The sequence below is a fragment of the Anastrepha obliqua genome, chromosome 5 (genome assembly GCF_027943255.1).
Source record: "Anastrepha obliqua isolate idAnaObli1 chromosome 5, idAnaObli1_1.0, whole genome shotgun sequence".
NCBI lineage: Eukaryota > Metazoa > Arthropoda > Insecta > Diptera > Tephritidae > Anastrepha > Anastrepha obliqua.
The window spans coordinates 61,891,202-61,916,629 of NC_072896.1; the positions used below are offsets into that span (position 1 = coordinate 61,891,202).

Below are 25,428 nucleotides of genomic sequence, written 5' to 3' on the forward strand. Positions count from 1 at the left end.
CCTATGAACCTTTTTCTGCAGCGTACCTCAATAGTAAAGTCTATGAAACAAACGAGGGACGAATTCAATACTAAAAGAAAATACCATTCGCGGGGTTAAGGGGTCCCGGTGGTCTAGAATTTTCAAAAAATCAATTTTTTTTTGATATTTCGAAAGTATAGGCAGTGTTAAGAATATATTGTCAAATCTTTCGAAGGATATTCCCAGTATTTTCGATTCTACAACCGTTTTAACGGGTAAAGTCAGATTCGTCACGCGGCGGCATTAATGGAAAATATCCACTCTCAAAACTTTAAACTTTAACTTTAACTTAAATGTCCGTGTCCTGTTATGGGAGGGTTGCCCGCTCAATAGAGATAAAGCTAAAAAATACCTTAAGATTTTAGTGGTACTGAAAAAGTATTCGTTTACTTCAAGTGCCCATTTAAAGAGTTGGTTGCTAGGAGGGAGTACACTGTACTGAAATTATTCTAAATGCCTCAAACCATATAACTTATTTACACTTTGCGCCTATTTGTAAACAATGCGGCTCATTTCAGATATCCAAAAAGTTGTTTTCGAAGCATTAAATATAATTTATGCTTTTTTTGATTAAAGCTGACAAGCTTAAATAGCTCAATTTGTAACTGTCGAACAAAATTTGCCATAGTAGCAAATGCAATACAGAGTGCTACCAATGGGAAAAGGTAAAAATATATATGCAAAGCGCCAATTTTAATAAGATTTTCTTCTTTATAAAGTTGCGATTTCGAGTATTTTCACGTTCGTTGCAGATTCTCCCAGATTTAACAGTACCAAAATAAATCGAACATTTATATTGCTGAATTCCCCAAAAACTTTTTATTTTTGAATTACGTGATAAAATATAAGGAAATCTTAGAAGCCAAGGGTTAAAGATAAAGATTTAATTAAAACATAGCTTTAATTATTATATTTTACTCACAATCCTTCCAGCATTGTTATTATGTAGGTTAATTTTTGATTGAACATCTCCGGCTTTTTCCCGACAATCCAAAAATAATTTAGAAAATTCAACGCCGAAGTCCATATTATGGGAACAACCTCCCCATTTCCAACGGCTGGTGATTTTCGCACGTTCGTGTTTTTTTTCTTCTTCGGGTGTGAGTATTTGATTTGTTTCTAAGTACTGAAGAAACAGCTTTTTTTCTTTATCAAGGCTTCTTCGAAGATTTTTACTCAGCGTTTTGCGATTGATTGAAGGATCACAACCGCAAGATACCAATCGACCTTGGCTACAAGCCCGGGCAACATTGTGGGCTACACCTGCTGCCGAGATCGCAAATGCAAATGCACTTTCTCTGTATCCTGTAAAAATAATTAAAGCAATGTTTAACAAATAGTGAAAATCTTGAAATCGGCTTATTATAAGAATACCTGGAAGAACAAACGTTTAAGAAAACAGTTCAAAATTAGCGTTGTAATTCACAAATTTTACGAACAGATCATATATGGTATTTTGAGAGATGACACCAGTATCATATGTATATATATATGTATGTATATGTATAAGCGATGTCCAGCATTTTAAATGTAAAAGAATATAACTTATAAATATAAGAAAGGCTTTTAATATGCATATTTGGTTGGTTTTAAGAGGCTTTCGTCAAAATATTTTGTGTAGTTTGGTCGGGCACTCAAAAATTATTACAATACTAGATATTACACTGCTGAAATGAATTGGATGTTTTGGGTACTTCACAACGTAGGTTAAGGGATTTTAACTTTTCTTATACATAAATATTTTGCTTTAGGATTTTTTCATATTTCTTCTTCTATGTAGAACGTGTTTTTATTTATTAAGGCATAGTAAAGTCGACAATGAGTTTTCTTAATATTGTATCATCACATTATAAACATATTTTTGAAAACTTGGACGAGCTTTGATTTTACAAAAATACCCGTGAACTTTCGGTAAAACCAATTATTGAGCTTCGTTGAAATCATTAGTAAATGGTTGGTTAAAATATCACAGATATGTATGCTCTTCTTTTTGTTGTCTTCGAGTTTTCAGTCCGTTGACACGCATCACGAACTTGGTAAATATCAATTTTGGTTCGTAAATATCAGTTTTGAATGACCGCTGAAGAACAAAACATTAAGACTTTATATACTTCCACAAATGAAAGTCGAAAGGTGTGATATCACACGGTCTTAGTGACCAATCCACTGATCCGAGACGAGGGATAAATTGCTCACCGAAACGACGACGCAGTAAATCCATTGCATGACAAGTAGAGCCATCTTGTTGGAGCAAAATGTTGTGGAGATCACGGGTTTCAACTTCCGGAATCATAGCGCGATAGCGTTCGCCATTCACTGTTACAGTGGCCTCGTCTTTGAGGAAATATGGGCAGATGATTCCTCCAGTTCATAGGCCGCGCCAAACGGTTGTTTTCAATGAATGTAATAATGTTCTTGAATAGCTTCGGATTGCTCTTCAGCCCAAATATGACGCCAAGACGCCATAATATAGGCCAAGTTTTTGAGATCGGCGCCGAAACATGCTGCTGAACGCTGCTATGACTACTAACATGCCGGCCAACTTCGATTACGTCTGTGATTTCATCGACATTATGACATTTTCTTTAACATCATATCATAAACACCGTTCACAATTTCAACTTGCATATTCGCCTTTATCAAATAAAAACTACAAAAGTTTTTAATAGTTTTACAAGAGTTTTTTCTTTGTTGACTTCCATTATTAACACTCTGTAACTAACAACTGAATGGAAGAAACAAAAACAAAACGAATTTTTTTAGTGTCAATCGAGATATCGATCACTGCAGCCATCTACCGAGAAAATGGATTTCTTTTTCCCCAAAGTGATATTAACACAACACATTAACAATGGCAGACGACAGACAGCTTCTGTTAAATAACTAAATTAAAACTAACATTTTTCACTCCATGATAGAAGTGTTCCATTTCCAATGTAGCCATGAAACTTATCGTCCCCTTAGTATAACAATAGCCTATGTGCTCATAGGTTATTAATTTTTTATTGAATTTTTGGATTCTCCATCGTCGATTTTATATGTGGTCAAAATTTTATCAAATTCTAGTTCCACAAAGTGGGTCAAAACGTCAGTCAAAAAATAATAAATATTTACAGACATAACGAGATTTGAGTGAGAGCTACTTTCGACAAAAAGTTTGAAATTCATTTTCTCAAAACATCAAAAAATTTATAGGCTATTTTAATACTAAGGGGACGTTATGTGCAAGATATTCAACAAATAATTATTTTCCTTCAGGAGTAAGGGGTAGTCAGAATGAAAAAAGAAATTGGATTTTTGGCATTTTCTTAAAATATAATACCTTAGAAATATTGTGTGAAAATTTAAGCAAGTTCGACAAACACTTTTCGAGTTATTCAACAATTAATAAAGGGCGCTCGAGCGCTCCGGAGCGTTCGAGAGCATGCAGTTTCTTGGGTTTTATTGTTATGAATGCCCATTTTGATGTATATGTATATAAGTCATAGGTGGGCACACTGCATTATAAATTTACTGCATTACAAATAGCAGTAATCAGTAAAATTTTACTGATAATGAAGTTTAATTTGCATTACCAGTAAACTTTTACTGATTACTGAAAAAAATTTTTAGTAAAAATATTTTTTTACTGATTACTGAAAAAAATTGCAGTAAAATTACTGATAATATAATTTGATTTGCTATTAGCTATTAGCTTTCTTAACACAAGCATTTCAAAATTTGCATCGCTGAGTTTTTGCCTTCTGAACAAGAAAAAAGATCTCCGACGCACCGAAGATAATATACTCTTGCTAAGCCCTAATAGTATCTTATTATCTAAGAAGGGACTGCAACAGTTATAACTTTTATAACACAAAAATTCCTCTTTATCATTATTTTTTAATTAATTAAGCCTTAGTAAGAGTATAACATATACAGTGTTGTTTTTTTGTATCTAGGTAAATCAAATTATATTAACATTATTTTTACTGCAATTTTTTTCAGTAATCAGTAAAAAAATATTTTTACTGCAATTTTTTTCAGTAATCAGTAAAAAAATATTTTTACTGCAATTTTTTTCAGTAATCAGTAAAAAAATATTTTTACTGCAATTTTTTTCAGTAATCAGTAAAAAAATATTTTTACTGCAAATTTTTTTCAGTAATCAGTAAGAGTTTACTGGTAATGAAAATTAAATTGCAATATCAGTAAAATATTATATTTACTGCATTTTTACTGTTACTGCAAAGTGCCCACCTATGATATAAGTGTACCTAATCATATATATTCCCTATATATACCCTACTATATATATTTACAATTTATAGGTAGTGCAAGTGCTGAAAAATATTTTTTGTTACCACTATGCCTGTAGTCGTTGCACTGAGCAGTCGCTAGTTGTGTGTTAAAATAAATTATTTTTTAAGTAATTTACCATGGGACGTGATTCCAGAAAGGTTTCAATACAACTTCGGAGTTCTGAAAATATTAATAAGTCGCGTTCAGTGAAAAGAAAGAATGTGTTTAATCCGAAAACAGCGGAACGTGATCAAAGTATTGAGAATACATCTTCTAAAAAATTGAAACAAAACACTGAAAATGATGTACCTGAAGACAGCAGTACTGAATTTCGAATAATAAATTTTATTATGGCATTCAGTGCTATTTCTGCTCTTTTAAAGTGTAAAAAATCTGATGGAAATGTACACTACGACTCGAGCGATGAAAGGCCGAATCATGATATGTGTCCAAAAGGCGAAGATTCTTGGTGCTCTTACCAACGCGCTGAGCAAGGGAAGAACTTGCTATTTATACTCACGATTATTCTCCCTTACCTCCTGATGTTTTAAATGCCATCAAACCTACTTACGAAGATCTCAGTAATAAAAATTTACTTTCAAGATGTGTAGGTGGATTCAATCAAAATAATAATGAAAGCTTTAATTACCTGGTATGGAAAATATGCCCAAAAACGATAAATACTAATTAAACTAGCTGTTAATTGCTGCATACATAGCTACTTGTATATTCAATGAAGGTATACATTTATTATTGGTTTTAATTGGACTTAATTGTGGGCCTAATCCTCATCGGTATGCTGAGAAAATGGAGGCTGCACGTATGACTGCCACAAACGCGCTAACAATAACACTCGAGAAGGTAGAGAGCTACCTAGGCAACAGCAAATCGATATTTTGAAAGCTGCTATGACGGCTGAAGAACTATTATATGACCCAGGAATAGATGACACAGTGTAAGTAAATAAGTAATTCGTATAACTCTACATAAATTGATAGCAAAACTTTAAATGCGTTTTTCTCAAAACTACCATATATTTTTCGAACTGGGGATCACTGTAACTTAAAAACCGTTTGGTATATTTCAATAAAATTTGTACTGCTTTAAAGAAACATAAAAAACTCGTGCCTGATAGAAGTAAATATTTGTTTTTGACGTGATAACGTCTTATAATTCGATTTAGCCGGCTGCACGCACGAAAAAATGTGTCGCTATCTTGCTTAATCGTCGTTATCTTGCTCATTCGTCGTTATCTTGCTCAATCGTCGTTATCTTGCTTGAACTGCAAGCGAAAGCGCAGAACGAACGACAAAGAGCACGATCGGCCCCTGCATTCGGCAACGTTCGACATCTGGCTCTCTCCTACTTAAGTGAGCATACATATGTATGTATATGCGCATATGTACACCACGCACCCTAAATACAAAAGGGTCACAACTCAAAATTTTCCACACTCGAGCTTAACTTGTTTACAGTAGCACAGAAAACAAACTATGTGACATATCACGCTTAAATTTGCCATGTAAGCTTATAACAGCCCTACCAAAAAACAAAAAAATTATTTTTGCCATATGTCATCCGCGGACCGTTTTATTGATAACGTCTCATTCATATTTGAGCAGAAGTACATTTTGAGTTGTGACCCTTTTGTATTTAGAGTGCGATATATAAATTCACATATTTGTATTTGCATATTCCTTCTTCCTGTGTGCATGGTAATGAACCATTTCTCTGTTGAGAATAGGACGATGATAGGAAAAGTAGGAAATGAAAGCGAGTGTTTCGAGTGTAAAGAGTCTTGAAAATGGCAAATCGATGATGTTGCCTCTTAGTGTTGTTGACTTATTAACGTCTGATGCACAATCGAAATTGAAGATATCTTTCATGAATTTGATAAATGTTTCGTAATTTTTCACGTTTTGTGTAAATGTAACTTGACCTATTCCATTGCGATTCCATTTACCTCCTCCTCTATATCCATACAAAATATCTATCAAACAAATAAAATTAAAATTTTGTTTTGAAAATTGCAACCCTTACATCAGTATTTTTTTATGACGTTGTCACGTTAAACTATCGTCAGTAAATCGACTTTACAGACAACCTCTTTTTTTTCAAAAATTTCAATTTTTTTTAGCAATCAATTGTCGGTTTTTTTCTCGAAAATCTGAAAAATATTTCCTAAGGGCGCCATATTGTTAATTTTGAAAAAACACCGATGAGTTGTATTTAGAAGACTTTCAAGTACATGTTAGTTCCCGTAAAAATATTTCAAGTCGTGATATTTTGAACAATGCAAAAATACAACTTTTGCAAATAGTGGAAGACGTTTTTACCAATAACATTCAATTATAAAATTTATTCATATTGATTTATTCAAAAAAGTTTGTTTATTAGCTACATTTGTTTAAAACTATTGTTTGAAGGTAATTCAATTGTACAATAATATTACTATAGAAATAGAAATAATAGAAATGTTAATCATAAATATTAATTATACAGACACACACGGACAAAATTATTCACACAACTAATTTTGGATCTAACAAGCTATATCTTGAAGTATAATAATAATCCTGTTTATTTAAAACTAACCTAAACTTAACAAAACTTTACTCCGTAAATAAAATATGAACGAAAATCATACGATTCCTCATATTTTCAAGGGACAAAATTATTCACACAAAGTATGAATTTTAAATTTCAACTGATTTCATTTTTCTAACAAAGCAAATTATGCTTTTGAATAAGTCCCTTTATGAATAAGTGCCGACGAGAGTGAGTTCAAAATTTTTCAATCGGATGGAAGGATGCGAGGCTGGAGAAGTACAGTGAACCATGGTGGTGGGGGTATAATGGTGTGGAGATGGCGTGGGCAATCTTGTATTTATTGCTGGTATTCTAGATAAATCACTTTACCTTAATATAATATTTTAAAAGAAAACTTGCATGAAAATGTGCAAAAACTGTGTGTTGGAAATAACTTTTATTTTCAACAAGATAATGATCCCAAGCATACTGCCCACGATGTGCGTAGGATTATACATCATGTGCCTCACATTCTTCCAACACCACCACAGTCTCCAGACTTGAATCCAATCGAACATTTGTGGGGTGAATTGGGTAGGAGTGTAGCTAAAAGTAACTAGCAAAACCCAACTAAAGGAGGAACTATAACAGAATGGCGAAATTTGAGTCCAAATGTCAGTAAAAAATTAGTTCACTCTACGTCAAATAGACTTAAGAAGTCATCAGGCAAAAAGGAATGCCTCCTAAATATTAAAATTTCATTAAACTTAATATTTATTTGTGAAATTGAATTGTGTGAATGACTTTGTCCCTTAAAAATATGAAGACCACAGAATTCTTTTGTTAATTTTTCATTCATGGAGTTGAGTTTTGTTAAGTTTATGTTAGTTTTAAATAAACAATGAATCTGTGTATTTTTCCTAGAATAACATTTTTAATTACATAAAATTTTTCTCAATAATGATTATCGAATCAAAAACTAGTGGTTGTGTGAATAATTTTGTCCCAGGCAAATTTTTAGGAACTTTTACCACGAACGTCCCCATTTTTTCACACACAAATTGTCAGTGGAAAGAAAATTTTCATATGGAAATATTTTGACGTTTCTTTTAATTTTTTCACCGAACGTGAATAGGAAGTGTAATGAAACCGGGGAAAAACTTGTCACTTCACGTTTACTCAGAACGAGAGTCGACCCTGCATTGGTCGACCTCACCAAATTCAATCCTTAAAATAATTATGATCTTTTAAATGTAGTAACAGTCGGTGATTTAAGCAAATAAATCAATTTGTTTTCTATTTTTAACACCATTTATTGGCTGTTTACTATCGCTAAACTTTAAGAAGCTGACCTTGAGACAAAATTTACAGAAAATGATATTTTTCTGCCGTTACGTCGAGAAGTGCCGTCATCAATAGATTTATACCATGGCACATCTTTTTTATGTCGCAATATTATGAGAAAAAATGGTTGTTATTTGTTTTATGGGGAAAAGCTGCATTTTAAAGAGAATTTGCCGTTTTAAATAAAATAACAAAAATTGTTTATAACAGAATATGTTATTATAGGTTGTCAAAAAAGTCTTGCGGTATTTCCGCAAGCTTGTCTTTGCAAGCGCGTAGTTCTAGTTGTATTCGTCGCATCGGTTCACGCTAGAGCTTTTTGGAAAGCTCTTTTCACGTGCTAACACGTGTTTGATGAATTGTTGTTTGCTTTTAGTCGTTCGTGAGTTATAGCGTCGCAAACATGGAGCAAAATAAAGAGAAAATACGGCATATTTTACAGTACTACTACGATAAAGGCAAAAATGCATCTCATGCTGCCAATAAAATTTGTGCAGTTTATGGACCCGATACAGTTTCCATTTCCACCGCACAACGATGGTTTCAACGTTTTCGTTCTGGTGCAGAGGTGATCGAAGATGCGCCACGGTCCGGAAGGCCTGTCGTCAAAAATTGCGATAAAATCGCTGAATTGATCGAAAGAGACCGGCATAGTAGCAGCCGTAGCATTGGCCAAAAGCTGGGCATGAGTCATCAAACCGTTATAAACCATTTGAAGAAGCTTGGATTCAAAAAGAAGCTCGATGTATGGGTGCCACACGACTTGACGCAAAAAAACATTTTTGCCCGTATGGATGCATGCGAATCGCTTCTGAATCGCAACAAAATCGACCCGTTTTTGAAGCGGATGGTGACTGGCGATGAAAAGTGGGTCACTTACGACAACGTGAAGCGCAAACGGTCGTGGTCAAAAAGCGGTGAAGCTGCCTAGACGGTGGCCAAGCCTGGATTGACGGCCAGGAAGGTTCTTCTGTGTGTTTGGTGGGATTGGCACGGAATCATCCACTATGAGCTGCTCCCCTATGGCCAAACGCTCAATTCGGACCTGTACTGCCAACAACTGGACCGCTTGAATGCAGTACTCATGCAGAAGAGGCCATCTTTGATCAACAAAGGCCGAATTGTCTTCCATCAAGACAACGCCAGGCCACACACATCTTTGGTGACGCGCCAGAAGCTCCGGGAGCTCGGATGGGAGGTTCTTTTGCATCCACCGTATAGTCCGGATCTCGCATCAAGTGATTACCACCTATTTCTGTCCATGGCGAACGAGCTTGGTAGTCGGAAGTTGTCCTCAAGAGAGTCCTGTGAAAATTGGCTCCTCGAGTTTTTTGACAATAGTGAAGCGAGCTTCTATCAGAGGGGCATTATGAAGTTGGCATCTCGTTGGGAACTCGTCATCGAACAAAACGGCGCATATTTGACTTAAATCGCATTATTATAACCAATTTTATGAACAATTGAAAATTCAATAAAAATACCGCAAGACTTTTATGACAACCTATATTTATCTTTAAATCAAATATCTTATGAAAGTACAATATGATACAACAAAAGTCGAAGAAAAAGTAAAGTGAAATTAGAAACGTAATTAAAAGATTAAATTTGTGGAATTTTTGAACTGTAAATTTACATCATCATTGCTATGTATCAGAAGCTCCAGGTTGTGCATCTATGTGATTTTTCGGTTATTGTTTATTATCAGCTTCCTCCGTCGTTCTCTTTACCGACATGCATAAATCTCCTAACATGAAATTTAGTTTCTTTTGTTTGTATCTGCATATTAAAATAAATAAATTTGTAATAAAACTTGTCTAAATTTTACTACAGGTACGATAGTTTCCTAAATACAATGAATCAAAACAGTAATATTGTAGGCAAAAGCAACAATGGCCTCGAGATGTGAGAGTTTTGAAACTATAAAAAATTACACTTTTAGTTCATACACTAGGTTGGTTCATTTTAATGATTTTTATTCGATGTTGCAAAATAACAGATAAATTTAAAGTTAAAGAAATTAAGTGGTTATCAAATCTTTTCATGCATCATATGTGCCTGAATTCCCATAAGCAACTGACGTTCAAAGACAGGCTCCCGTCAATTCAAAGGCGTTTAGATTTTAAGCACGTTTGAAATATAACAAAACTGTGTTTTAGAATAAATAAATAATTTAAATTTAGTACACAAGTAGTTGATTACATTAAATTATTGAATTAGTACAGTAACAGTTTTAATGTAGAAGTGTAAAATAGAATTGCTTAATCGGTACATCTCTCCCGTGATTCGCATCATTGGTGAGAGAATCACTACCAACGTCAAGTGCTGAAAATTTAATCGCTGGTCTCCGTAGAATTCCTGCTGACGCCTCCATTAAAACAGATCTGATTTGACTCTGGAACTGGCTTTGCTTCTGTTACGGTACCCCGATTCCAATGGCCTCGTTCTATCGTTGTTGCCGCACACTATAACGATGTCATGCGACGTGATAGCCGAAGTTACTCGCATAATTGTACTTTTCACCATAACAGGTGGCCAAATCTGATATTTTATCATCCTGTGGACAACGACTGATTGGGCGATAGTATGAATCCGTCCGAAATGAACGGGCAGAATTCTGGTGCCGAGTGACCAATGATGAAGCAGCATTTTGTTTTTCAACATAGCGGATAGCCAAACCTGGCATTCTATCAACCTTACCTCTGCATTCTGTGCATCGGGTTTGCTGCCCGAATAGATGTGGTAACGCACCTGCGTTTTCTAGAGGATATCGGCGAGCTGTCCTCCGGTGATAGGTGGGAAAGGTCGAGCTTTCGCTATTTGGCTTCTTTAGCAACTCTAGGCGACCGTGTTGAAATTCCAATGTTTTCATGACCGCAACTACACTGGATGGGAGGATCAGCCACGACTCCATCTGTTGTCTAACTTTACACTTTAGGATTTTCTGGAGATGTAACAGATTCTCCAATTGTGAGTACGAACTCATTTCCGAAGTTTCCTTAAAGACCACAGAAAACATAGGTCAGTCTTCGGGCGAATCATCACACTCTGGCAAATCTAAAATTTTACATATAAGCGTACCTGGCTCATGCTAGGTACTGCTTGTGTCTTGTGGTTGATGAGCTGCGGCGTACTTTGCAGATTGTAGACTGTAGGCATGTAGCTTGCAGGCAGGACTTGTTGGAAAGTTTCTGAAATTTGATATGCATTTTATGACGCGACTTCGCCATATTGATTGGGAACGCAGTTGCAGCAACAGAGAAGGCGGACAGTTTCTGACGAACCGACAACAAGTACAGACGTTTGAGTGAAACACTCAATACAGTATCGTACAGAAGACAAGACGGCAGCGAGTTAAGATAACACTACTGCAAGTTTTCCGATGTCTCCTTTATTTTGGAATCACCTATAAGTGGGAGTAATTGGGTCTATCGACGGTGTATAGCCTTCATATGCCTGCAGGAGAGGAACCTGGACGCAGGTACCTGTTGTGTCTTCGGACATAAACGCGGCTCTATCCACAAGTTTTACTTTTGTGGTCTCTGGGTAGAATTAGCCGAGGTGGATGATTGTTATAGTATTAGTGCAAGCGTCCCCCACATACCATGGGTGTGTCGGCACCTCTGAGATGTTTCTGACATTTTGATTTCAACCTCCTTCCAAAAACAAAAAAAAAAAATATGTAGTTCAAAGAGAAGATATCGGGTGTATTTTAGCTGCATGAGAACTATGGACATCGATAACTATGGTTTGATAACTGAGAATGGCAAACTGTGTTGACATTTCTATTCAGTAAAGTTTGGCAAGTCTTCACGAATTGTTTAGCGCCAGAACAACGCTTCCAAATTGTGGAAATTTACTGTGAAAAAAATAAATCTGTTCGCGAAGTCCATAGAGCACTTCTGGCATCATCGGTCCTTATTTCTGGTGTTACGGTGAAAGGTGGCACTATCGAGCCTTGCTGTCTGAGCTTTTGTTTCCAAAAAATGAATCCTAAACATCGACGGCATTTGGATCCACGTGCGCAACGTGTTGAAACGCGCTTCAAGCCATCATTGACGCCTTACGGCCAGATGTATTGGAAAAAGTAGCTGAAGCTGGTAAGAATAGCTTCAAGGCCAAGTATGTCGGCGCTGATGACGTTGTTAGCTGTTCTTTGATTTAGGGCTGTGACACATTGAACTATTTCTTTCTCCGAAAATGTTTGCGATTTTTGTAAGTTTTTTTTGATCGCGTGGCTCCTCAATTACTTTGTCTTACTGGACTATTGCTCAATCGTCTTTATTGTCACTGCAGGAACTCTATTCACTATTTTTGCCAACCATTGCAATTATTTCAGTACTGATACATACATATATAAATTTAAGATAAGATATAAAAAGACGGTACAAGCAAAAGCAACAATGGCTCAAAGGTATAAGGGCTGCGAAATTACTTATATAAAAATGACACTTTAACCGAGTTCATTTTAATGAATTATATTCATTGTCACAAAATGAAATATTAATTTAAACTTAAAGAAATTAGGGTGGGCTGAGTGGGATTTTATATCTTTTCGTGCTTTGAACCCGTCTGAATTCCCGTTTTTCGATAGAAATATGACGATAATATTTCTTAGAATAAATATAGTGAACAGGATAGGAAGTTTAAAGTAGTGCTCCTGCTACGGCAGTCAGCTAGACACAGTGCAGGGACTTAATCGAGTCTCCAAACAGAACCAGGCACCGGGAGGAATTGTCGTTCAGACGATAACTCATTCTGATGTCTGGTACCACTTGAAAACGATGTCCAAGAGTTGACACCTCCTAATCCAGGGGTTATGTGTAACCTTTCCCATTCACCAGGAAGTAAATTCAGCTGTACTATAACAGCGCCTCCTCAACACCGAGCCGAATTGAGGAGTAACTATGGCCTTACCGCGGCAAGGGGCGCTGGTGCGGCGGATCTGTTGAGATCGTCAAGAAAATTGAGGATTGTCCAGCTTGCCTTATCGGGGAGACAGTTGTAGGAAAAAGAGAACAAAAACAAAAACAAAAACAACAAAAATAACAATAACAAAAAGGGTATTGGCATACACCACCTCGCGGGGCTCTCAAAGGCGGAAGTGCTAAACACGTAAGCAAGGATGATGAACTATCCACCAGCCGTGGGGTGTACTAGGAACCAACCCTAGATGCTGAGAGATAGGGTGGGTCAGTCATCACAGACCCAGCATCAAAGATAGTGAAGCGAGGAGATCTTCAAAGAGAAACAACTGCAACTCGATAGGCGAGGGAGGGGCATACGCCCAACTTTGGCGCCACCTGGAAAACCCGACGCATGTACCAGCCCTGTATATCATCGGTGGTTAAGCGGGACTAATACCGCTACAGGGCAGGCAAGAAAAGGACTGCACTTGTACCCGCCCCAGAACAGGGAAGCGTGAAAACAGCAGTTGAGCCCGCACCCGTTGCAAAGCGGAAAAGCGAAAGATAACCCCGCAGGCACCCAGCTATAAGAGGCAGCGAGCGCATCCTCCGGCCAGGGAGCGGCAGGGTTTTCCTCCCACGCCAGCCCCGCTGGATAGTAACGGACAGCAAATAAGCTATTATTCGGACGCTCTCAAAGGCACCCGTTTGGCAGTGCTGCCAAAGAACTATCCTGCGGAGATGCTAGAGCAAGAAGACCTTACCGTGCTTCAAGAGGGTATAATAGATCAGGTCTTCAAAAGATAGGCGCTGGCCTTTTGCAAGGTTTGCGAGGATGAGAAAACCGCGGACTGGTTGGCAGTCGTGGACGTGCCAGAGATAACTGAACAGGAATGACACCACAAATCTTGTCAGTAGCCCAGATCAATCTATGTATATCGTGTATTAGTGGTATCAGCCGCTATTGCACGCTGTTCTGCTTCGGGGGACCTATGATACTACTACTAGCTCAAGAGCCGCGGGCTTACAGGGGCCGCAAAAACAGCAACAATAAGGTAATGTGGGATCGCAAGAAAGACCTAGAACAAGCGTAGTGTTAAATATTGGGTGTGGGAAAAAGTTTCCGTCCTTTCTTAGCCAAAGTTACGAATTATTTAAACAATTAAATAATACGTGATATTATGAGATGTATGTGCCATTGGAAGCTACAACTCCATCTTTCCGGCATCATACGGATTCTTTTGACGAAAGATTCGGGTTCTTCTGACTTGATCCATTCATTAAGTCAGTTTGCAATGCTCTACCCAATAAGGGCTGACTGCATTGATCGGAACAGATGGTAATCCCAAGTTGCAATGTCTGAGAAATACAACGGGTGGGGCAAGATTTTCCAATTCAGTCCCTCTAAATATTTCTGAACCGCTTTAACAACGTGTGGTCTGGCGTTGTCATGCAGCAAACGTATTGGATGGTAAGGGCTTCTGTGGAGCCTAGTAGTGGTCGACCTGCTTCCCATGCTATCAGAGATACTAAGATTACGTTGTAATTATAGCAAGAGCCAAGTTCGAGAACATTCTTTGCGACATACTGCAATGAGCTTTAAACTTGACGAAACGATGGTGTGCTGGGATGGGCTGGATATCGACCCATCCAAAACAGCCATAATTTCTTTCACCAGGAATGAGGGAGATCAGCATGGATGGGGTTGCTATTGGTTTGGCCAGAGAAGTTAAGTATCTTGACCTTGTCCTGGATGCCAAACTTAACTGGAAAAGGCGTTCTGATACAACCTTGCTCGAAGCAACAAAGGCTCTCATGATCTGCAAACGTCTAGCAGGAAAATGCTTCCCTTGAAAAAGAAAGCTTTATTCACACGGAATACCGGGATCAAAATACGAATTTTCTGGTTAGTATTATTTAAAGCTTTTGAAATGTATAAAAATTAATAGAACCTATATGCTTATATGGGGCAACTAAGCAAATGTTGAATTGCATCTTTAATTCATATATATTGAAGCAACCATGACCTTCCTCAGGACGCATCGCATTATTATATCTACGTATGCCCAAGCGATCGAATTCCTACCTAACAAATGGTAAAACAATTATCTTTTACATATGCATATCCAATTATATATATATGTATGTATGCACACTTGATGCACTTACTGCAAAACTATGCTCATTAGTATAGACATATTGATTTATGTACTCTTACATATTTTGATAATCGCACACCCAGCGCAGTCACCGTTGCTTGATATGCGCATGCCGCCTAAAGCATAGCATTCATAGGCGAAGTCACAAGCGGCCACGATTCTTTTCGTCACAATGACGCTGAACAGTCTAAAATATTGTATAGCAGAACAGGAAATAATGTACGAGGGGTGCCTTTTATATGTCGGGATTTGGGAACCCTGGTGTTGCAATCTGGCAACTGACAGCTGTATGGCAAAGTTTGACATTTTTTGGCTTTTACGTACTTAGAACGTTTTGAAATACCAGCGCTATTTGTGTTGTTTACAGTAACTTAAAAGATTCGTCTCGGTCCAAAAATAGAATTAAATCGTGAACATTTTCGTGCGATTATTTTTTACAACTTTCGACGTGGATTAACTCAGCAACATTGCATGGATGAACTTAATTCATTTTTTGGCGATTAAGCTCAATCAAGGACCACTGTTTATCGATGGTATGGTGAATTCAATCGTGGTCGTAGTTCACTCCAAGACGAATTTCGTGAAGGTCGTCCAAAGTCAGTTGTTGTTCCGAAAACCATTGATGCTGTGCGCGAACTGATATTGCAAGATCGTCATGTGACCCATCGTGAGATTGAGACAATCTTAGGCAATAGTGTCAAAAAAATTTGTTCGCGTTGGATCCCACACAATTTGTCAATCGCTCAAAAAAAGGCTCGTGTCGATTGGTCGAAGGAAATGCTCAAAAAATACGATCGCGGGGCTTCGAAACACGTCTATGACATCGTGACAGGTGATGAATCATGGATTTACGCGTATGAGCCCGAAAGTAAACAGCAGTCGACTGTATGGGTGTTTCAAGATGAGCCAAATCGAACAAAAGTTGTTCGCGCACGAAGCATTTCCAAGCAAATGGTCGCCTGTTTTCTCGGAAAAACTGGACATGTCGCAACCGTACCACTAGAACAACGCAGAACAGTAAATTCTGAGTGGTACACAACCATTTGTTTGCCAGTTGTCTTCCAAGAAATTAGGAAAACCAATCGCCAAAGACGGATCACTCTTCAGCAGGACAATGCGAGCTCTCACACGTCGGCTCAAACAACTGCATTTTTGAGCACCCAAAACATCGAATTAATAGGTCATCCGCCGTATAGTCCTGACTTGGCACCGAATAACTTCTTTTTATTCCCGTACGTAAAAAACAAACTGAGAGGTCAACGTTTTTCGACACCTGAAGAAGCGGTTGTGGCATTCAGAATGCATGTTTTGGAGGTACCTCAGTCAGAGTGGCAAAAGTGCTTCGACAATTGGTTCAAACGCATGCAAAAGTGTAAAGATCTTCATGGAGAATACTTTGAAAAACAATAAAGTGATTTTCGATGATTAAAATTTGTTTTTGTTCTCTAATCCCGACATATAAAAGGCACCCCTCGTATTTATAAGTTCGACCTCATATTTCTGAGAGCAAAGTACTTTCATTCATAAAACGAACGTACTGGTCGCGCTTGAGTCGCCCGTATGTCAATTTTTCTCAACGATAACAAAAATTCTGAAATCACTGACGACAACTCGAAAATAGTCAATATTGGAATATATCCTATTATTTACCATTAGCTATTTGCCAGTTTGCCAGTATTTGGTGAATCGCGAATTTTTGTCATGTCGAGTGTGCGCTGTTTGGTAAGTATACATGGTATGTACACCCAAGGACAAAACTACTCACACAACCACTAGTTTTTCATTTGATAAGCTGTATCTGGAGAAAAAATTAATGTAATGAAAAGTTCTAGGAAAAATACTCAAATTCGTTGTTAATTTAAGACTAACATATACTTAACAAAACTCAACTCCATGAATGAAAAATTAGCAAAAATCACAGAATTCTTCATATTTTAAAGGACAAAGTCATTCACACAATTCAATTTCACAAATACATAAATATGTATTAAGTTTAATGAAATTTTAATATTTAGGAGGCATTCCTTTTTGCCAAATGACTTCATTAAGTCAACTTGAAGTAGAGTTAACTAGTTTTTTACTCACATTTGGACTCAAATTTCGCCATTCCTGTTATAGTTGCTCCTTTAGTTGGGAGCCTACCGAGTTCACCCCACAAATGTTCGATGGGATTCAAGTCTGGAGACTGTGGGGGTGTTGGAAGAATGTGAGGCACATGATGTATGATCCTACGCACATCGTGGGCAGTATGCTTGGGATCATTATCTTGTTGAAAATAAAAGTTATTTCCAACACTCAGTTTTTGCACATTTTCATGCAAGTTTTCTTTTAAAATATTAAAGTAAAGTGATTTACCTATAATACCAGCAATAAATACAAGAGTTCCCACGCCTGCCGTTGAATACATCCCCACCACCATGATTCACTGTACTTCTCCAGCCTCGCATCCTTCCATCCGATTGAAAAAAGTTGAACTCACTCTCGTCGCTAAAAATTATGTTGCTTCAGAAATCAAGAGGCTTATTTTTATATTCCTTTGCGAACTATATCCTCTTCTTTTTATTGATTTTGCTGATGAGTGGTTTCCTAGAGCCATTCGGGAGCTCTACCCGGCACGTTTCAAGGCCCTGCGAACTGTTTTCGGATGGGCTTCTATATTAATCTCTTCAAGAACTTCTGCTACCATGTGCGTTGATGTAATTTTTGGATTTTGTTTTTATTTTTCTTATTACAGGGTCCGGCGCTCGTAGTGTAATCAACTTACGACCGCTCGCGCAGCTGGTATTATTTACAAGCGCGCGGAAGAATTTTGGAGAGAGTAAATGCGAAAAAAGGAAATCAGTAATGGATTTTAAACATAATAGTGGGATTGCATTATATTTGGCTAGAAAATCAGAACCAGCGATCGTTCGTGAGCTCGAGCACCTTAGAATAAATAAAGTTTTTGTTTATCGCACCATTACTTGTTACAATGATGCTACATCGCGAAATGTCATGGCGGTGGTCATCAAAAGACTGCACCGTTACGGGAAATGGGTTCAAAAAGTGAAGAAGCGATTTTAGCGAAATCCCCGAATGAAAAATGATCTCAAAGTCAAGCTTTACAACATCCATAAGGTGCATGATCTCACACCAAAGCAGTAACAAGTCAGACTTGAGAGACAAATGAGTTGCTACGCTTGGCCGAAAGCGATCAATTTCCGACAATGTTCGAAGTTTCAAATTCGTAAACTCCCACAACGATAGGGTTTATTTGACCGACTGTTCATACGAGAATTTGCGTCATCGATTGGTCACCAGGAGGCAGCACCCGCCACAGGTAATGGATTGGGCCGGTGCTTTGAAGCCATGGGCAGACACACATTTCGATGACAGACCCTGGACGTTTCAGTAGGACTCAGCATCGTTTCACAAAGCTCGACTGAACCAAGAATGGCTTAAAATCAAGGTTCCGAACGACGATGACGTCCACACAATGGCTCTCAAATTCCGCAGACGCGAATCCGATGGATTATTCTCGTTGGGCCATTTTGGAGAGCAAGTTTCGAACTAAGTTCTCGAGGCGCTGATAAAAGCCATTGTCCGCGAGTGGGCTAATATACCTGCATGTCACATTCGGGCAGCTTGCGATTCGTTTCTGGACCGTCTCAAGGCCATAGTCAAGGCAAAGGGTTGTCATATCGAGCAAAAGTAAATTTATTCTTAATTTTGTATTATTTTCACACATTTTTTACTTTGAATTGAATAAAAGTAATTTTGCAAACTAAATTTGTGGATGTATTAACAAGGCGAAAGCAAGACTTGAAATGGCCAAATAAGTTGAGTTTCGAATGATCATATTCATAATGGGACTTATTCGAAAGCATGAGTTGGTTTGTTAGAAAAATGAAATCAGTTAAAATTTAATATTAATACTTTGTGTGAATAATTTTGTCCTTTGAAAATATGAGGAATCGTATGATTTTCATTAATATTTTATTTATGGAATAAAGTTTTGTTAAGTTTACCTATGTTAGTTTTAAATGAACAATATATTTGTGTATTTTTCTTAGAATAACATTTTCAATTACTTTTTCTCAACATACAGTTTCTTGATTCCAAAATTAGTTGTTGTGTGAATAATTTTGTCTGTGTGTATGAGCCATGGGGAAAAATTCAGAAGGTGTGACCAATATCAGGGGTAAAGCCAAGAAATCGATGCCGTTTGCACAACGACTGATTGAAATGAGCGGGCAGAATTCAAGGATGATAGAATACAAGGTTACGCATTCCGAATTCGCTGTGTCGTCAGCTCTATTAATAAACAAACAAACAAAAAGAAGGGGAATTACTTATTTGTGCAGATACATTTACTGATTTTAAAAGAATCTACAAATTTAAATGCACTGAAATGTGTTGAAGCTAAGGCATATGTATACAGGGTCCGACACTCGAGGTGTAACCAATTAAAAAGTTACTTTTATTCAATTCAAGGTAAAAAATGTGTAAAAATAACACAAAATTAAGAATCAATTTACTTTTGCTCGATATGACCACCCTTTGCCTTGACTATGGCCTTAGGATGGTCCAGAAATGAGTCGCAAGCTGCCCTAATGTGACTTGCAGGTATTTTTGTCCACTCGCGGACAATGACTTTTTTCAACACCTCGAGAACTTAGTTCGGACCTTTCTCTCCATGGCTTTGTGAGACGGTGCCGAGTCCTGTTGAAACGTCCATGGTCTCCTACCGAAATTTTTGTCTGCCCATGGCTTCAAAGCAGCCTCCGCAATACTTTCCCGATAATATTTCGTATTTACTTTGACGTCAGGCTCGATGAAAGTGATTGGAGAGCGCCCATCTGCCTTTACAGCAGCACAAGCCATTACCTGTGGCCGGTGCCGCCTCCTGATGACCAATCGATGACTCAAATTCTCGTATGAACGGTCGATCAAATAAACCCTATCGTTTTGGGAGTTTACAAATTATAAAATTTGAAGAACTTTCTCATCAGAAAACACAATGTTCGAAAATTGACCGCTTTCGGCCAAGCGTGGTAACTCCTTAGCTCTCTCAAGTCTGCCTTGTTACTGCTTTGGTGTGAAATCATGCGCTTTTTGGATCTTGCAAGGCTTGACTTTGAGATCATTTGTCAGTATGCGGTGAATGCTATGGTCAGATATTTTCAGTTCTTTCGCTATTTGATTGGCACTTTGTCGGAGATTTCGCTCAAGTTGCTTCTTAACTTTTTGAACCGTTGTACGCGACGTTTCGCGTTATTTATTTTAAGGTGCTCACGAAGGATCGCTGGTTGTGATTTTCTAGCCAAATATAATGCAATCACACTATTATGTTTAAAATCCATTACTCCACGTTTACTCCCTCCAAAATTCTTCCGCGCGCTTGCAAACAATACTTTGGGCTGTCGTTTAGCCAACTAATAGAAGCACGGGCATTAGCTGCGCAAGCGGTCTGAAGTTTATTAAACCTCGAGTACCGGACCCTGTATATACACATTCAGCTGCTCTGAATCCTTTCCCTGCCTATTTGTTGTGCAATTTTAAGTTGTAGTAATGCTGGGTTGATGGCTTTTCAAGCGACGTCTTGTCCTGTTATTAAAACGTGACATTCTTGATCGCTCCACTTTCCGTAAGGAGCCTTCGTACACGCTTCCTTATAACTTACAAAATATGTACATCGATATAAGCACACATGTAAAAAAATCTTAAAAATCTTCGAAAAATAAATAAAGTAACCACATGGTAAAATCTTTTAAAGGTAAGAAACAGGTGGTCAAATTAACATGCCATATAATTTAAAACTGCGAGCACCCTAAGATAATCATCCTATTTTGAGTGGGAATATTATTTTGTTTTGTAGACTGACTTAAATTTAGAAAATTTTTCGGCATATCGGCAGTAGGCTTTTTATTACATTTGATACGCGGGGTGCCTTTGATATTTCAGGATTAGAGAACAAAAACAAATTTTAATCATCGAAAATCACTTTATTGTTTTTCAAAATATTCTCCATGAAGATCTATACACTGTCGAAGCACTTTTGCCACTCTGAATGAGGTACCTCCAAAACATGCATTCTGAATGCCGCAACCGCTTCTTCAGGTGTCGAAAAACGTTGACCTCTCAGTTTGTTTTTTACGTACGGGAATAAAAAGAAGTCATTTGGGTGCTCAAAAATGCAGTTGTTTGAGCCGATGTGTGAGAGCTCGCATTGTCCTGGTGAAGAGTGATCCGTCTTTGGCGATTGGTTTTCCTAATTTCTTGGAAGACAACTGGTAAACAAATGATTGTGTACCACTCAGAATTTACTGTTCTGCGTTGTTCTAGTGGTACGGTCGCGACCTGTCCAGTTTTTCCGAAAAAACAGGCGACCATTTGCTTGGAAGTGCTTCGTATGCGAACAACTTTTGTTAGATTTGGCTCATCTTGAAACACCCATACAGTCGACTGCTGTTTACTTTCGGGCTCATACGCGTAAATCCATGATTCATCACCTGTCACGATGTCATAGACGTGTTTCGAAGCCCCACGATCGTATTTTTTGAGCATTTCCTTCGACCAATCGACACAGCCTGTTTTTGAGCGATTGACAAATTGTGTGGGATCCAACGCGAACAAGTTATGCAATATTGAATGTATGCTGGTCCCACTAATGCTAAGATTGTCTCAATCTCACGATAGGTCACATGACGATCTTGCAATATCAGTTCGCGCACAGCATCAATGGTTTTCGGAACAACAACTGATTTTGGACGACCTTCACGAAACTCGTCTTGGAGTGAACTACGACCACGATTGAATTCACCATACCATCGATAAACACTGGTCCTTGATGGAGCTTCATCGCCATGCAATGTTGCTGAGTTAATCTACGTCGAAAGTTGTAAAAAATAATCGCACGAAAATGTTCACGATTTAATTCCATTTTTGGACCGAGATGAATCTTTTAAGTTACTGTAAACAACACAAATAGCGCTGGTATATCAAAACGTTCTGAGTACGTAAAAGCCAAAAAATGTCAAACTTTGCGATACAGCGGTCAGTTGCCAGATTGCAACACCACGGCTGCCAAATCCCGAAATATAAAAGACACCCCTCGTACATATTGAATTCCGACGAAAAGTAGAGCATGATTCATAGAAAAAGCTCGTATCAAGTTTGTTCAAAAATGTCACATCCGCTGATGAAATATTTACACAACCGGTGAAGAAGAATGCTCTGCATTTGGCGCGCTGCACTTTAGGTTGATTGCGCTCAAACCTCATACTCACAAATATAATGCATTATCTAGTTATTTATGAGTTCACATTTATAGTATCATTATTAAAAAAAATTATAAACTTCTTTTGTCATCGAAAATTTCACCGAAAGAATCGAGATCTAGAATTTCCTGTATTACTTTTCAGCCGTCGCTCCTCGGCAGACAATGGCAAACCTCCGAGTGTATGTATTGCTGTCATGAAAGGGGTCCTCATAAAAAAACATCCGCCGGTCGAAGGAGGAGGTGTAAGTCGCTCCATTTGTGAAAACATCAAGACGAACACCACACATACGATATAAATATAATTGTCATTTAGAGAGTGGGCTTTTTCATATTACATATGTACTATGAACAAATTGTTAGAGATCACAACACTTTGTGACCGCCATTTGTACACATGCAAACAGCTGACAGCTGCGCTATACTTCGTACCATAAGTTTTTGATTTTGCTTGTGTTATGTTGAAACTGCGGAAACATTAGGAAAAATACTTAATTAAGTACTTTAAATTATTAAATACGTCGAATATATGTACGTAATTCAGTGTTCTATAATTCATTTAAATAAAGTAAACCTTCCGGTTTAAAATTTTAATTAATTGAGTGCAGCCTCTGTGAAAATTGTCATGCATATAAGTCATTAGCATTAATCTTTAAAAATATAATTTATAAATCGGCTGAATTTATAAAAGTTATTAAGTACATTTATTTCAGTGTTTCTTACTTCAATGAATTGGATGTTTTAATTTCCTATTTCGTTTACATATGTACGTTGGCTGCAATTGCAATTCATCGACGCCTCTCATCTTGATAACTATGCAAATCAAACTACCCCACACAACATTCATTTCCTCGGGCTCAAGTAATTGTTTATGACAATATCATGCTAATGTTATGTTTCAGTCAATACAGATTAAGACATATCTGTCGCCCGCAAGTGCAATCGTACAACTTGTCAACTGTCACTCAAAAGCACAGCCAGCCATCAATATACATCCAGCAATCGCTGATCGCTGAGCTTCAATTTGCATATATATGTATACACATGTATGTATATGCTTGGCTAATGTACGACCGTACAGAAAAATTGCATTACTGTCAAGCAAATGTCACTATGTCACAATGTCACTCGTCAATCGTCTGGCGTAAGACAAAGCAAAAGTTAAATACAAGTTCGTACATATGCAGTAAATATCAATAAATTTCACATGGTCAATATGTCCAGGACCACACTACTCGTTTTTCCTAGCGCATTCCTACCTTATTGGCGAGTACATACTCGTATATACTCGTATGTACGAATCTTGCTAATTCAAGCGGCACTACAACAAGGACGGAAAGGCTCAGGGTCCGTACTTAAAACCAAAAAAGAATACAAGTAGAGTGTTTCCCGCATTTTTCAACCGCATTCGCCTCCCAGGTAAGGGTAAATCTGTGAGCAATTTAACCATACTATTTCGTAATCATCTTCAAACTAGTGACAATGGACTCAAAATGTCCCAATTCTGACTAATATTGGCTAATTAAATTTAACGTTGTAGTAATAATTATTTCTCATTGATTGAGTATGGCTTTCTTTAAATATTACTCTAGCGCTTCTTTTACATGGATGTGCATGGATCAGGCTTCACTTTTACTTTTTGTTCACTAATAAGATGAAAGCAATCAATCCAGCAAGTATGTGTTTTGCTACTCATTCATATTCATCTGCTTAAAAGAAAGTAAATAAACATAATATTATATTTACTTATGATATTTTTTGCCAAAATGGATATAGATCGATAGACGAATGGTATCGTCAAATTATAGGCAAAGGAAAGGATAAAGAGCGGACTGGTACCAAGCCGAAATGGGGCAGTCTGATTGTAGTGTGAAGACATTCTGATTTGCAGCAGGGCAAGTGACGAAAGTAGAGTATACGAGGTGTGTTACAAAAATAAGGATACGGTTTCAAATTTCGCGGGCTACGTACATTCGACTTTCGATTTTTTTTTATGTTGGTACACTCGTCTCGAAGATATCATAGGTTCACGGTTTTAGCAACATAGCATGTCTAGTTTGTTTGTGAGAGGCAAAAATAAGACAAGTGTTGTGCATGCTTGACGATTTTCTGCGAAATTCCCGCGAATTTTGAAAATTTGCGTTATTTGAATACACCTCGTATATTTACATGTTCAGAAGAACATACTTAGTAGGGCATTAAGATGGAAAATATTTTCTTAATGATCCAATATAAATATTTTGTTAACTAGTTCACATAAATATGTATGATACTAGGATGTAAGTATATAAGTGCATTACTTGCAGCAAAATTTAATTAAATAATCGAAGGAGAATACATATGTTACAGTTAAGGAAGAATAAAAATGATATGGAAAGAAAATTGAGAAAAATTCAAACCACCTTAATATGTATGTAAAAACTTTAGATTAAACAGTAAAAGTAAAATAAGTTGACATTCGTAGAATGGAGTTAAAGCAATGCATAAATTGTATGCAAACACAAGTACGTGTTTATATACAGAAGTATGTTTGTATGCATACAAGGACGTTTAGTATGTAATCAGCGAAGCGTCAGCAATTTGACCATAAAATATATAAAAGCTTACACTCGGCGATGTGCATCAAATGCAATATTTGCAACAAGTGCTGAGCATTGTCATGACCAATCCATATGTATGTACATACGTTTATACATAAATAAGTGCCACCCTCAGTGTCCCCATTGTTACCTACTGTCACGGTCACAACCAACAATCAGTAAGCAAAGGTAAATTCCATTGCTGTGTCGGCTTTGTTGTTACGGTGTTCTGGTTATTATCTGGTCTCCTTTCGTCGGCAATGTTGTTGACAAAATCTGCTATTGATTGCTTAACATATCGTTAAATCACCATCAATCAAACAACGTCAACTTGTTATCCGCCGACATTCGTAGTC

At 37.4% G+C, this 25,428-nt stretch overlaps 1 protein-coding gene across 1 annotated transcript in view; it reads right to left on the minus strand.

Moving 5' to 3' along the window:
- LOC129248797 (protein Wnt-10b) overlaps positions 1-25,428 on the minus strand; it is a 167,697-nt gene that overhangs the window by 12,295 nt on the left and 129,974 nt on the right. The window contains exon 5 of the mRNA XM_054888413.1: positions 944-1,326. Within this exon, the coding sequence (XP_054744388.1) occupies positions 944-1,326 (383 nt within the window). The remainder of the gene's footprint in view (positions 1-943; positions 1,327-25,428) is intronic.